The sequence below is a fragment of the Peromyscus maniculatus genome, chromosome X, assembly GCF_049852395.1.
Source record: "Peromyscus maniculatus bairdii isolate BWxNUB_F1_BW_parent chromosome X, HU_Pman_BW_mat_3.1, whole genome shotgun sequence".
NCBI lineage: Eukaryota > Metazoa > Chordata > Mammalia > Rodentia > Cricetidae > Peromyscus > Peromyscus maniculatus.
The window spans coordinates 112,129,740-112,142,492 of NC_134875.1; the positions used below are offsets into that span (position 1 = coordinate 112,129,740).

At 40.5% G+C, this 12,753-nt stretch overlaps 1 protein-coding gene across 13 annotated transcripts in view; it reads left to right on the plus strand.

Annotated features, from left to right (window-relative positions):
• Sh3kbp1 (SH3 domain containing kinase binding protein 1) overlaps positions 1–12,753 on the plus strand; it is a 352,120-nt gene that overhangs the window by 216,140 nt on the left and 123,227 nt on the right. The window contains exons 1-2 of one of the 13 annotated variants that reach the window (XM_042269722.2): positions 6,159–6,262; positions 6,739–6,843. The exons of 9 other annotated variants lie outside the window; for them this stretch is intronic. In XM_042269722.2, coding sequence (XP_042125656.1) covers positions 6,248–6,262; positions 6,739–6,843 — 120 coding nt within the window. In that variant the 5' untranslated portion in view covers positions 6,159–6,247. Of the gene's footprint in view, positions 1–6,139; positions 6,263–6,633; positions 6,844–12,753 lie in introns of those variants that run through there. 3 more of the 13 variants (XM_076561928.1, XM_042269724.2, XM_076561927.1) reach the window with 3 other exon arrangements.

Consider the following 12,753-nt stretch of genomic DNA (forward strand, 5'->3'; position numbering starts at 1 on the left):
TTGGGGCTTAAAGTTTAGAGGACAAATCCATGACTATCATAGTGGGGAACATGACAGTAGTCAGGCAAGCATGGTCTAAAATAGTAGCTGAGAGCTTACAACTTGATCCTCAAGCAGGAGGCAGAGAGCACTAACTAAAAATGGTGTGGTCTTTTGAAACCTCAAAGCCTATCCCCAGTGACATATTCCCCTTTAACAAGGGCCACACCTCCTAATCCTTCCCAAATAGTTCCACAAACTGGGAACCAAGTATTCAAACATATGAGCCTATAAGGACCCTTTTCATTCAAACCACCATAGTCTCCAATCCTTTGAAGAGAAACAAGCTCTGGTGAGCCCCAGGAGCTACTATATTCTTGGACTAATAAAACACAACTGGATAACATTTAAAAAATCATCTAAGACTTAACCTATTGGATATTCCTTATTTGGATGGAAAGATAAGGTTATATGACATCTTTAGGGTAATTGGAAACTCCATGGCTTTCGCTGAGCGGATCGCACTAGGATGCACACTGGTTGAATAAAGCATATGGGGTTCTCAGACCAGTTTATTTACTCCCATTGTATCCATATTTCCTTGTCTAGGAAAAGTGGGGAAGGGGTTGGTAGGGAATCGGAAACAGTATTACAGGGTTATTTTTAAATTATTTTTTTTAATTGTGTGTGTTTGTGTGTGTGTGCATACACTGTCGTGAGCCATGTGCCCCATGTGAGGGCGGGTGCCCATAGAAGTCAGGAGAGAGCACCAGACCCCCTGGAGCTGGAGTTACAGGTGGTGGTCAGCTGCCTGACAGGTGCTAGGCATAAAACTCTGGTCCTCTGGAAGAGCAGAATGTGCTCTTAAGTACTGAGCCATCTCTCTACCCCCAGGGGTTACTTTATGACACATTGGATGCTTTCTTCTGTTTTATGTATGTTTGACATTCTCTTTGTGAAACACTCAGCCTGGTGTGTTTTCTAAGAAATATTTAACTGCAGCCAGATCATCACCAAGATTTATATTCTCAGAAGCTCTTGCAACTGTGTTTCTAAGGACTGTGGATAGAGCTCAGTTGGCAGAGTGCTTACCCAGCATGCAGAAAGCCTAGAGTTTGTTCCTCAGCACTGCATAAGCAAGGTGTAATCTTGTAGGGTTATTCAGGAGGTAGAGGCGGGAGGATCCGCAGTTCAAGATCATGCTCAGCTATGTAGTGAGTTTGAAGCCAGCCTGAGGCTGTGTGAAATAGCACCTCAAAACACACACACACACACACACACACACACACACACACACACACACACACACACACACACACCTGTGTTTTTAGGAGTGCTGATGGGTATTAAACAGTCTGGCCAGATAAACTAGGTTCAAATCCCAACTGTGCCTCCTTTTAGGACAATTTAGTCATACAGTGCTTTTATGTTCCTCATCTTTAAAATTAGAATAACAAGATGATCTGTCACTTAGGGGTGTTGTGAGGATTAAGTAATATGTACAATGATTAGAAAAGTGCTTGTCACATAATAATCGCTTTGGTTAAGGTTCTTTTTTACTAGAAAGGAGCTGTTATAAATAGCAATACCTTTTCTAGCACCATTGCTTTGAGAGAGGGGGGAGAAGAGAGAGTGTTCATGTAGTGTGTAAATGTGTATGCCAGAGGTTGATGTCAGGTATCTTCCTCAGTCATTCTCCACCTTTTTTATTTTAAGGCATTCTCACTGTGTCGCTCTGGCTGTTTGGAACTCACTTTGTAGACCAGGCTGGCCTCCAACTCAGAGATCTGGCTGCCTCTGCCTCCTGAGTACTGGGATGAAAGGCGTGCACTTCCTTGTCTGGCCTTCACCTTGGTTACAGGGATCCGCCTGCCTCTACCTCCCCTGCACCAAGACTATAGGTTCACCTGCTGCGCCTGCTTTTACCTGAGTGCTAGGAATTCCTCATGTGTGCATGGCAAACACTGCCAACTGAGCCATCTCTCCAGCCCAAATTTCCTTAGCTTTTGATTATGGGAGATTTGAAACTCCAATCATAGACTTGCATTCTGTTATACTTGTGGTAACTGTTTGTTTCATATTACCAAGTCTGAAGTCAGCCACTAGAAAGTAAATGTCATAATTTGGGACCTTGTCTGCATTAGTCACTATTGTATTTACAATTCCTTGAAAAAAAAATGTTAAAACTACTATGTATCGTTTGTCTTCAGTAAATGCTTGTGGACTAGATAAGTGAAGAGTGTGTTTTGTCTTAATCCAGTTAAAATTATAAAGGAAAACTCATTGTGTTGGTGTTGTGCTTGTGGTCTAGCTGAAGATTGCCTTTTCATTTATTCATTAATTGCCTCACTTACTCATTTAATGATGCATCGCCAAATTTTTTGCATAGATCATCAATGGCACTCTGAGATTTCTCTCTAAATGATGAATGGGTGGCAGTCCACATTGAAAGATTGGCTAGGTGGTATATCTAGAACAGTGTGCTTCTCAGCCTATGGGTTATGACCCTTTGAGGGGGGTCACATATCAGACACCATGCATATCACATGTTTACATTACAATTCATAACAGTAACAAAATTAAGGTTATGAAGCAGCAACAAAAATAATTTTATGGTTAGGGGTCAGCACAAAATGAGGAACTGTATTAAAGGATTGCAACATTAGGAACATTGAGAACCACTGGCCCAGATGCTATATTTACATTATTTGTTTGCCTGGATGATTATTGATTTGGAGTGGGGTAGGTCTGATTTAGTTAATTGGAATTTAATACTTCTCTCCTAAGTCATGCCTTGGCTCAGTCATCATTTCTAGACTTTTCTAGACTGATACCATGGATTGTCCCCAAACCTTTTATTTATGTTTTGTTTGAGACAGGGTACCATGGAGTCTAGGCTGATTTTTCAACCTACTATGTAGTTGGGGATGATGATGAACTCTTGATTCTCCTGTTTTTGTCTTCCAAGTTCTGGGATTATAAGCATATACTACTATGCCTGCATGGATTATCCATTGATCTGACAAACTTGTGTGTATAAAGGTCCCTACAAGGCAAGGACAAGGACTAGCAGTTATGTCCATATTATCAGTGAGAATCAGGAGGAAGTAAGTTTCCTAGGATGCTGAAAAGGAAGGAAGTATCCGGAGATATTTTCAAGGAACATGGATACTGAGCAGAGTGTTCAAAGATGATGGGAAGTCATGGTCCTGGCAGTATGTGTATGGATAAAGAGAAAGTGTGATTACATTGAAGGGGCAAATAGGTAGACTGAATAGAGGGCAAGGACTGTCATGTGGTGACGGTGATAGGTAGCTGGAAGGGAAATGGTGCCTCTTTCCATAAGAGACTGCCAGTCTGCTCATAGGCTGCACCTTTTCTGGGTGGGCTGGCACCTTGGTGGAGGAGTTCAGCTGTGTAGCAGCATGATTTGCACTTTAGGGAGATAACTAGGGAGGTGCCTGGGAATGTGTTCTAGAGATTGAAGAGGAAGTAGCTGGGAGAGTTGCCAGCCCAGGGCTCTGTGGTTGGTGACTAATTGGCCAGGCACCAGGAACTTCTAGTAGCTCCTGGAAAGGGGCAGATGGGCCCACCTCATGAGCACTCTTTAAGCCAGGCTGCCATTGCCTGGGTTGGCAGCAGAACTGATAGAAGAGCCAACTTTCCTTTCAAAGAAAATTGTTCTGTGTGTTTGGGGAATCAAAAAGCCAGGAGTCAGCATTCTGTTATCTTTGTTCATAGATGAACTAGCCATAGATAAAGTTAGGAGGGCGTTGTTTAATTACATTTGCATTTGTATATACATGCACATAGTTGTGTATATGTATAAATATCACCTATGTGTTTCATTTATATACACATGGACATTCAACAAATTTATCTTTCCAATTTGTTCTTTTTTAAAAAACAAAAAAACAAAAAACAGGCTCTCATGTTGCCCAGGCTGGATTCAAACTTCCTATGTAGTCCAGGCTACCCTTCTGCTTAACCCTCCAAATGCTCACTGTAGGTGTGTGGTACTGTGTACACCTATCCTAATTAGTATTTATTTATTTAGATTTTTGGAGACAGGGTCTCATGTAGCCCAACAAGCCCTTGAATTTACTATGAAGCTGTAGATGCCCTTGAACTCCCCAGCTTCTTGTCTCTGTTTTCCAAGTGATGGGAGGGATTACCAGCCTGTGCCACCATGCTCAACTTTTAATTTGTTTCGGTTTTCTAATTAGTTTTTAAATTAGTTCTCCATTGTGGAATGGTTTTAGATTTATAGAGAGGTAGTAATACAGAATTTCTATGCACTCCATACCCAGCTTTCACTACTGTTAACAGCCCATGTAAATATGGGATCTGTTTCAATGTCTGAGCCAATGTCGATGTGTCCTTACAGATTAAAGCCCAAACTTTATTCACGTACCCTTAGTTTTTAGCCCTCTTTTTAATTCTAGGTTGTCATTCAGGATACCGCATCATATTTAGTCAAGCTTGATTCCTTAGATTCCTCTTGTTTTGGTGACCTTGGTAATTACGAGTTTTGTAGAGTGTTCTTAAATTGGCATTTGTCTGAAGGGTTTCTATTGATGGAAGCTCATTCGTGCTACATCATATACCAAGGGCTCATGCTCTCAAAATATCTTCCCCTTTTCACTGCTGACCTTGTTCACCTTGACTGAGGTGAGGGTAGGCAGGCTTGTCCCCTGGGAAGTTTCATAGTTGTATTTTATTTTGTTTTGCTTTCCTTCCATATTAGATGGTTCTGGAAGAAGTCACTCTGTGAAGCTGATACTTAGGGCCTGGGCACTTATGCTGCATTTCACTGAGGGAGGAGTGTCAAAAGAAATGAATTGAAATTCCTCTGGGCTGCTTTGTCTGTTCTCTCTCATCCTAATTAGGTTTTGATAAGGTGATTTCTTATCTGTGTTCTGCATTCCAAATGCTAATTCCTCAGCACTTGCGTCACACTGGTCATTTACACCTAGTGATATCTCCCACACTGCTTTTATGTATGTCATATATAAACAGATCTGTGTCAGATTTACTCAGATTATACATTTCTTGAGGACTGAGGCAGCATCTCACTTAAAGCCACCTAGAGTTGGCCACAATGCAGGCAGTTAATAAGTATAGAATACATTTTTTTAAGTTAGATTAATTAAGAGATTTAAATATTAACCATGGTTCATTACTAAACAGGACATCAAAGTCTAAGAATACAAGAAACATGGCAAGAAGAAGATACTGCTGATTTGTGAAGTTGTCCTGAACTTGTAGTAGTAGCTAGTAATAATAGTGGCTTCCTGTGTACCAGATTCTTCTGTAAGCATGTAGTCTTCTGTATATCATTTAGTCACCTAGATAATCCTGTAGGTCTGTGCCATTATTACTATCCTTTTGTAGTTCTGAGTCAAATTCGGAACCTTGCACATGCCAGGCAAGTGTTCTGTTGCTGAACTATATCCTCTTTTCCATTAGTCCCATTTTATAGATGAGAAAATCAAGGTGAACAAAGTTTAATTTGCTCAAGATTATATAGCTTGGGAATGACCTAATTGGAATTTTTATCTCATCTTGTGGATCCAGAGTTTTGAACTCTTCACCAGTGGGCTCTAAAGTCATTAAAATGGTAATTCATGTGGTATCTCATTTAGGGGAAAACAAGATGTTTAAATATTTCATTCTAGTCTGTTGGGCTATTTCTGATGACATGATGGCAGTCTTACTGCTTTTCTTAGGGGAAGCATATCCATAAAGTAAGTGCTGTTTTCCCTTTAATTTTTTTTAATTTTTAGAGTAATTTTTGTATAATATGACTGATATTATTTCTAGAAAAGTATCTGTACTTTTTATAACATATTTTATATATCCTCTACTACCCAGGCATGTAATCTGTTGAAAGATAGCTTTTGATTTTCCCTCTCACATTAAAAAAAAAACCCACAAGTGGTCACTGAGTCCTGCCAAATAAATACTCAGTGTGTTCCTTGTCCTAATGGTCACACCTTTGGGCACCGGGAGGCAACCTACATTGCTGCCGAGATGTAGGTGAGGGAGGAGGACTTCTGGAGAAGCCACCCCAGCCCTGAATCGGCCCTGGCTTCCTGAACCAGAAACAAATGCAAGCTTTGTTCTTCCCATTCCTCATTTGGTCCCAAGTATGACTCAGGATTAGGCTGGGTCCTCAGGCTCCGTGCCTTTGGCTGTTTGAAGGAAGTGGGAGGATTTCAGGGTAGTTCTGGGACCTTTACAAACTGAAGAGAGGAGGCTTGGCTGCATGATGGGAGAAGAGGTACTTCTTTCTCTTTCCTTTTAGAGAGGAACTAGATCCTTTTAATCGGTGTCTTATCTATAGCATTCTATAGTAGGACTTGTTCTGTGTTTACACGGCTCTGCTAAAATGATGATGTTTGGGCCAGCTGGAATCCCACAGTGGAGGGGGCAGTCGCTGTTGGATGGATTCAGAAAGAACCTTTCAAATGTAAGGGTGATTTTCTAAAGTCAAATGTTGCACTGGAGCTATTTAGCTGTTTTTTTTTTTTGATTCCCGCCTCCCCCCCATCCTACCCCACAGCTTTGGTCAATTTGGCCATTAATTTTTACAGATGTTTCCAATTTCTTTGTGCCTTGGTTTTCATGTGCTCATACTGCAGAGAGTAATTTAGATGGGCAGTTGGCACAAGCGGTAACTAACTGTTGCACCATGTCACAGAGATGTTTAGCAATTACAGATGTTTGTGCAGTCAACAAATCCAGCTTGCTTTTCAGGTTAGTTTAGGGAAGAAGAACATCGCCACAGAACAAGCCAGCTCTGGGGCATTTCACCTTTGGGGGTCCCAGACATTTGGAGTTTTCCTCGTGAATGGAGAAACTGTGAGTAGTGATTTTCAGGGGCCATTGCACTGCTTACTTTGGAGATAAAGATATTTGCCTCTGTGGGGCTGAATGTTTATATTTGTGTTTATATTTGTGGATTGCTTGCTTTTCTAAAAGTTAGCCGGTAGAGAGTTGTCATATTTCTCTGAATCCCTAAGTTGGCCAGTAGAAGGTGGTCATGTTTCTCTGAGTCCTTCATTATTTGTCTACCTAAAAGCAGAAGTCTGTTATTTTCCAGACACAAAATAAAATTCCCTAAATAAACCACAGGATAAGAAAAGGCTTGTGATTACTGTGTGTCTTCCATAGCCCAGTGTCTCACTAAAAACAAGGAATTTAAGGAAAGAGGCAAAGTCTGTAAAATATGTCCCTTGATGTCTTTTTCTATTGGCTTTAACTTAAAACTTTTTTGAAACTTTTTTAAAGGGAAAATAGTGTGGCAAGAATGAAGCTGGTTGTTTCAGCCCATTATTTAAGAATAAGAGAATTTCGTGATAGTTTTTTAATAGCATCTGTTGCTTACTTAGGAAGACAGAGGCAGACATTTGAGGGAGCTCCATGTGTTCAATAAAATAAAGTTCATTTGCAGTAGCTTGGGAGCAACCCCTAGGGAAAGAGATCTGACATTTGCTGGTCCTCTAAATGTAATTTTTCTGAGCTGATTCATTGTTAATTAATTTTTTAGATCAGAATACAAAGTAATGGGTTTCTTCTTGGTGTCTTCATACATTTGTGTCATTATGCTTTGTTCTCGTTGGTCCCTCTCCACCATTGTCCTCTTCTGTCCCTGTCCTTCCATACCTTCTAACTTGCGATAAATAACCCAGAGTATAACTTTTGACGCAGGAAATGGCCAGAGCCCAGTAGGTTTTAAGATATGAGTGGGGAAGACTGAGCAGCTGCTGGTCCTCAAGGAGCTTATCTGGCCCTCAGGCAAGGCCCTGGAGATGGGAAAAGTAGAGTTCCCTGCTGGCCCCTGCTGGTTCCTGCTCTGCTGCTTCCCTCATGTTTCCAGGGCTATAAGGCTATAAGCTACTTACTGTAGGTGAGTGCTTCCTGAATCCATTTGCCTGTTGGTCAAAATTAAATAGCTTTGTTGCTTCGTTCATGTCAAAAGTTCTTTGCAGTAATAATAACAATAGTAAAAACAGTGCCTCATAGTTGAAGTATATGAAGAAATAGAGACTACTCTTAGTCTCGTATTTGGAGAAATTATAATTAACATTTTAATGTGTATTCTCCCAGACTTTTTCTGAGCCAGAATATGTGTGCACGTAGGGCACACCTCTCACTAATCTTCCAACAACAGGGCCATAGTACATGCTTCCTGTTTTGAAAACTTAATGAGTATGGCTCACCTTTTTCTGTTAGGTAACTACATGGTGTTTTTTTTTAAGATCTCTAACCATCAGAGAGCTACAATACTGTTCATTGAACCAAACTCCACTTCATATCTGCTTAGATTGCTTCTATCTTTAATAGTTTTTTCATACCCTTAATATTAAAAACTAAGAATGTTTTCTCAGGCCAGGCATGATGGCTTACATCTACAGTACCAGCACTCAGGAGGCTTAGACAGGGGAATTTCCATGAATATGAAAACACTCCGGGCTACATAGTTGTGGGCTAGTCTGTGCTAGAGAGTCCCTGTCCCAAACAAACATCCAATATTGTTGTGTGTGTATATATATGTATATACATGTATATATGTATATATATATATATATATCATTACATCTAACCCAGTTATGTCCTTGATAAATTTCCTCCATCCGCCCATCCCTCCCTCCCTCTCTCCCTCCCTCCCCCCTTCCTCCCTTCCTCCCTCCCTTCCTTCTTCCTTTCTTATTTTGAGGCAAAATTCCATATAGCTGAAGCTGGCCTGAAATTCACTGTGTAGTTGAGGGTGATCTTGAACTCCTGATCCCTGTTGTTTCCACCTCCTGCATTCTGGAATTATAAATTTGCCATGCATGGTTCCTCAAGCTGAATTTTTAAAAGAGAAATTTCCCAAGTTTAATGGCTTATGTGACTTCGATTTTATTTTAAGTGACAACAACCTGAATATATGGTTTCTTTACTACCAGTGGTATAAAAATGTTCACTTTTTATAATGCTTCACACTTAGATTAACTTCCTCATAGAAATAATCCCAAAAAGCTTTCAACAACTGGGTGTGAAATAGACACCTGTAATCCTAGCATGGCACAGACTAAGGCAGGGGGGATCTCCATAAATTCAAGGCAAGTCTGGTGTATGGAGTGAGAAACAGAACAAAACAAAACCAAAAAACCCAACCCCCCCCCAAGAGTGTTCTAAAAGCTGCTTGTGGTATTAGCTACATTCATACCATTGTGCAGCTGTCATTACTGTTAATCTCCAGGACTTCTGCATTTTGCAAAACTCTACCCATTAAACATTACGCCCTATAGTTCCTTCCCCTAAACTGCTGGCAAACTCCATTTTGCTTTCTGTATCAATTCACTGGATTATATGTTAATTTTAATTTAGGGCCGTGGTGAACCTTCATAGTGTTTCCAACAGTGGTAGTACCACATTTCATTCTCACTAGCAGTCCACGGGTTTTCTAATTTTTCTGCATCATCTCTTGTCCATACTATTTCCTGCTTTTATTTTGTTTTTGATAGCAGCTGTCCCAGCAAATGTCAGGTGTTTAATATGTGTCCATGATGGCTGTCATGAAAGGAGCTGATTACTATGTTTTTCATCTGATAACTGAGGAGTTAAAGAGTTGGGGGAAAGGTCTTCTGCCTCGGAGTCACCATTAAGCAGCCGAATATTTGCACAAGTGCAAAAAAAAAAGATTGCATATCACTTGGAGGAAGAACCAGATCCCTCTTTTCCACACTCCTCAAAGAAACAAACAGGTAGCAGTATCCAGGTACTTTTCATGTAGCTTAGCCCCCTTACTTGGAAGGTTAAAATTTCTCCAGTGGGCTTTTGTTCATTCTGATTTCCTCTTAGTGGGAAGAGTTAGCTATATGGTTGATTTTTCTCTTGTCTTCTATTAGAGAATTGCTCAGGAGTAAGAAATGGCCGTCCTTCCTTTTATGATGTATTTGCTGAATTATTTATAAATGTTGATTGATATTCTTCAATGGGGCATACAGTTATTGGCAAATATTCTGTCCTCTTTTGTTCTTTATTGACACTAATGATTATTTCATAATATTTATTCCTGAGATTGCTTGTTGCTTTTGGTTCTTGATATCCAAGGACATGCATATATCTGGCTGGCCATTGGAATAATCATGCTTTTGTACTTAGCCTGATTTTCTGATATTCTCAACTAGTTGTAAAATAAGATTCTGACCAACTGGGGTTCAGTAGGTAGAATAAATTCAATGCTATAAAAAATTGGTGTCTTGCCGGGCGGTGGTGGTGCACGCCTTTAATCCCAGCACTCGGGAGGCAGAGGCAGGCGGATCTTTGTGAGTTCGAGGCCAGCCTGGGCTACCAAGTGAGTTACAGGAAAGGCGCAAAGCTACACAGAGAAACCCTGTCTCGAAAAAAAAAAATGGTGTCTTGAAAACAAACTGTTCTGCTGATGTTAGTTGAATTGTATTGTGTTTCTCACTTTTAACAAATTTAAATTGTAGAGCTTAGGAGGTCAGCAACTTGTATTTCTTCATGGCATTGGAGCCCATTTAATTGGTACAAAACTAATCCTTTGCTCAGGCCAGGGCCCCAAATAAATGTGTGCCCCTGCATGCTCTAGCCACAAATGGCTGCATACGCACACTTTCAATAGGTGTTTTGCACTCAACTTTAAAAGTAACAATTCATGAACAAGGCATGTGCCAGAATTTCTGTAAATGGCTCCCTTTCATCAAAAGGTCACCCTTAAAACCACTTCATGCAACCTACAATTCTGAGTGTTAATTGAAGTGTTACCTCGATTCAGCTCACCTTTGCACTTGTAGGTATCCAGCAGGCAGGGTTTGGGAAACTGATGGCAGAACACTGAGGTCTGGATCACTTGGAAGTTGTTTTTTTGTTTTGTTCATTTAAGATTAGGAACTTGGAGGTGGGAAGGGTGAATTTACTGTTTCGCTTTCTTACTCATTCACCAGCTAAGCATTTTCACTCGCCAGTGATTTTAATATGTTTTGCTCCATTTGCTTTGGTAGCATCTGTTCAGTCTGTTCTTTTTCGTTTGCCTTCTTAGTCAGGGCTACTTTCACTTTCCCCCAGGAAACAGCTTCTCCTGGGTACCTTTTCTAGGCTGTGAGGAGAAACTGGTAATAACTGAAGTGATGATGCTAAGAGTGTCATGGTTTTAGGGCCTGAAGTAGTTTCTCTAGTTCTCAAGGCACAGTGCTTATCCCTGTTCAGTTCCTGCACTGGGAGAGAGAGCTACATGCCTCATAGATCTTGCATGTCTAATTTTATAATTCATTTATTTTGCTTCAACCCCCCAATAACACCTCTACAGTTAAGCATCATTAGAAGCAGAGAAAGAAGAGTTCAAACAACCGCAGGTTTTTGTGACCTTTGGTCATACGTTGTTATGCTGGATAGAGACAAAATGAGGTTTTAAGAAAGTTAATGGGAGGCTGAGAGGCATCTAGGTCATAGAGGGATCACCAAGTTTCAAAGTATTATAGTAAAAAAAAATGACTGTATGGGGCTGTAAAGCAGTGTGTTTGTGTGAGAGCAAACCTTGAATTTTGTCTATTCCAACTCTAAGAAGTCTTTGATGGTTGATCTTGCCATGGAATTGACTACAGAGAGGCCAGAGATATTCTGAGGAGCTATGAGACAAGGCAGTAAATGAAAATTAGTTTTTTTAAAGATTACTTTAGATTCATATATTTTATTTTATGTCTGTCAGTATTTTACCTGCATTTACACACACACACACACACACACACACACACACACACACACACACACACACCATATTTGTGCCTCTTACCCATCGAGGTCAGAAGATGGCATCACATCCCCTGGGACTGGAGTTATGGATGGTTGTGAGCCACCATGTATGTGCTGAGTATTGAACCTGGGTCCAGTGTAAGAGCCACAAGTGCTCTTAACTCCTGAGCCATCTCTCCAGCTCCCATAAAAACTAATTTCAACCTGAAACTAGATATCTGGAGTTGTGGACTTAGGCATTACAACCAACAGAGTTGGCTAAGCAATGTCTGTGAGGAAATTAGACTTCACAGCATTTGAGACTGTTCCCTGATTCCACTAATGACAGAAAGGAGGAACCCCATAACTTGAATCATGATGATCAGGTTTTGGGAATAAGAGAGAAGCAGCCTGTGGTGAAGACTGATAAACTCACTTTGTTGGGCTATGGGGGTAAGAATGTAGAAATCTTTTTGCTGTAAATCCTTGTAAATTTTAGGAGCGTGACCAATCTAGAACATGTTTGCCAGAATCATATTAAATATAATATAATAAACCAGAAGTAACGAATGTATTGTTCATTCGAAAAGTACCATTCCTGGTCTTTGTCCTCTTTTGTCCTCCATGAATCTGTATTGTGTTTTCCCTGTGCGGAGCCTATAGCAGGGCTTTGTGTAAGGCACAAAGAGGAATTGCTGCTCTGGGAGCTGGCGGGCAAACATTGAAACAAGCATTCTCCATTGTGACAGAAGAGGACACGGAATCACTGAAGACCAAAAATATATTCATGGAGTTATTTTACTGGATATCTTGTCTAGTCATCCTTTAAAAATGCCCCTTAAAAAGCAACAGAACCAAGCATGGTAGCACATGCTTGTGATCCTCGAATTTAGCAGGTAGAGCTCAGGGTCATCCTCCACCACATAGCTAGTTTAAGACCAGCCTGGGCTACATGAGATTCCATCTCAAAAGAAAAAAGTAAAAGTTGGGCATGATAAGTGGTGCCTATTTTTAATTCCAATACTTGTG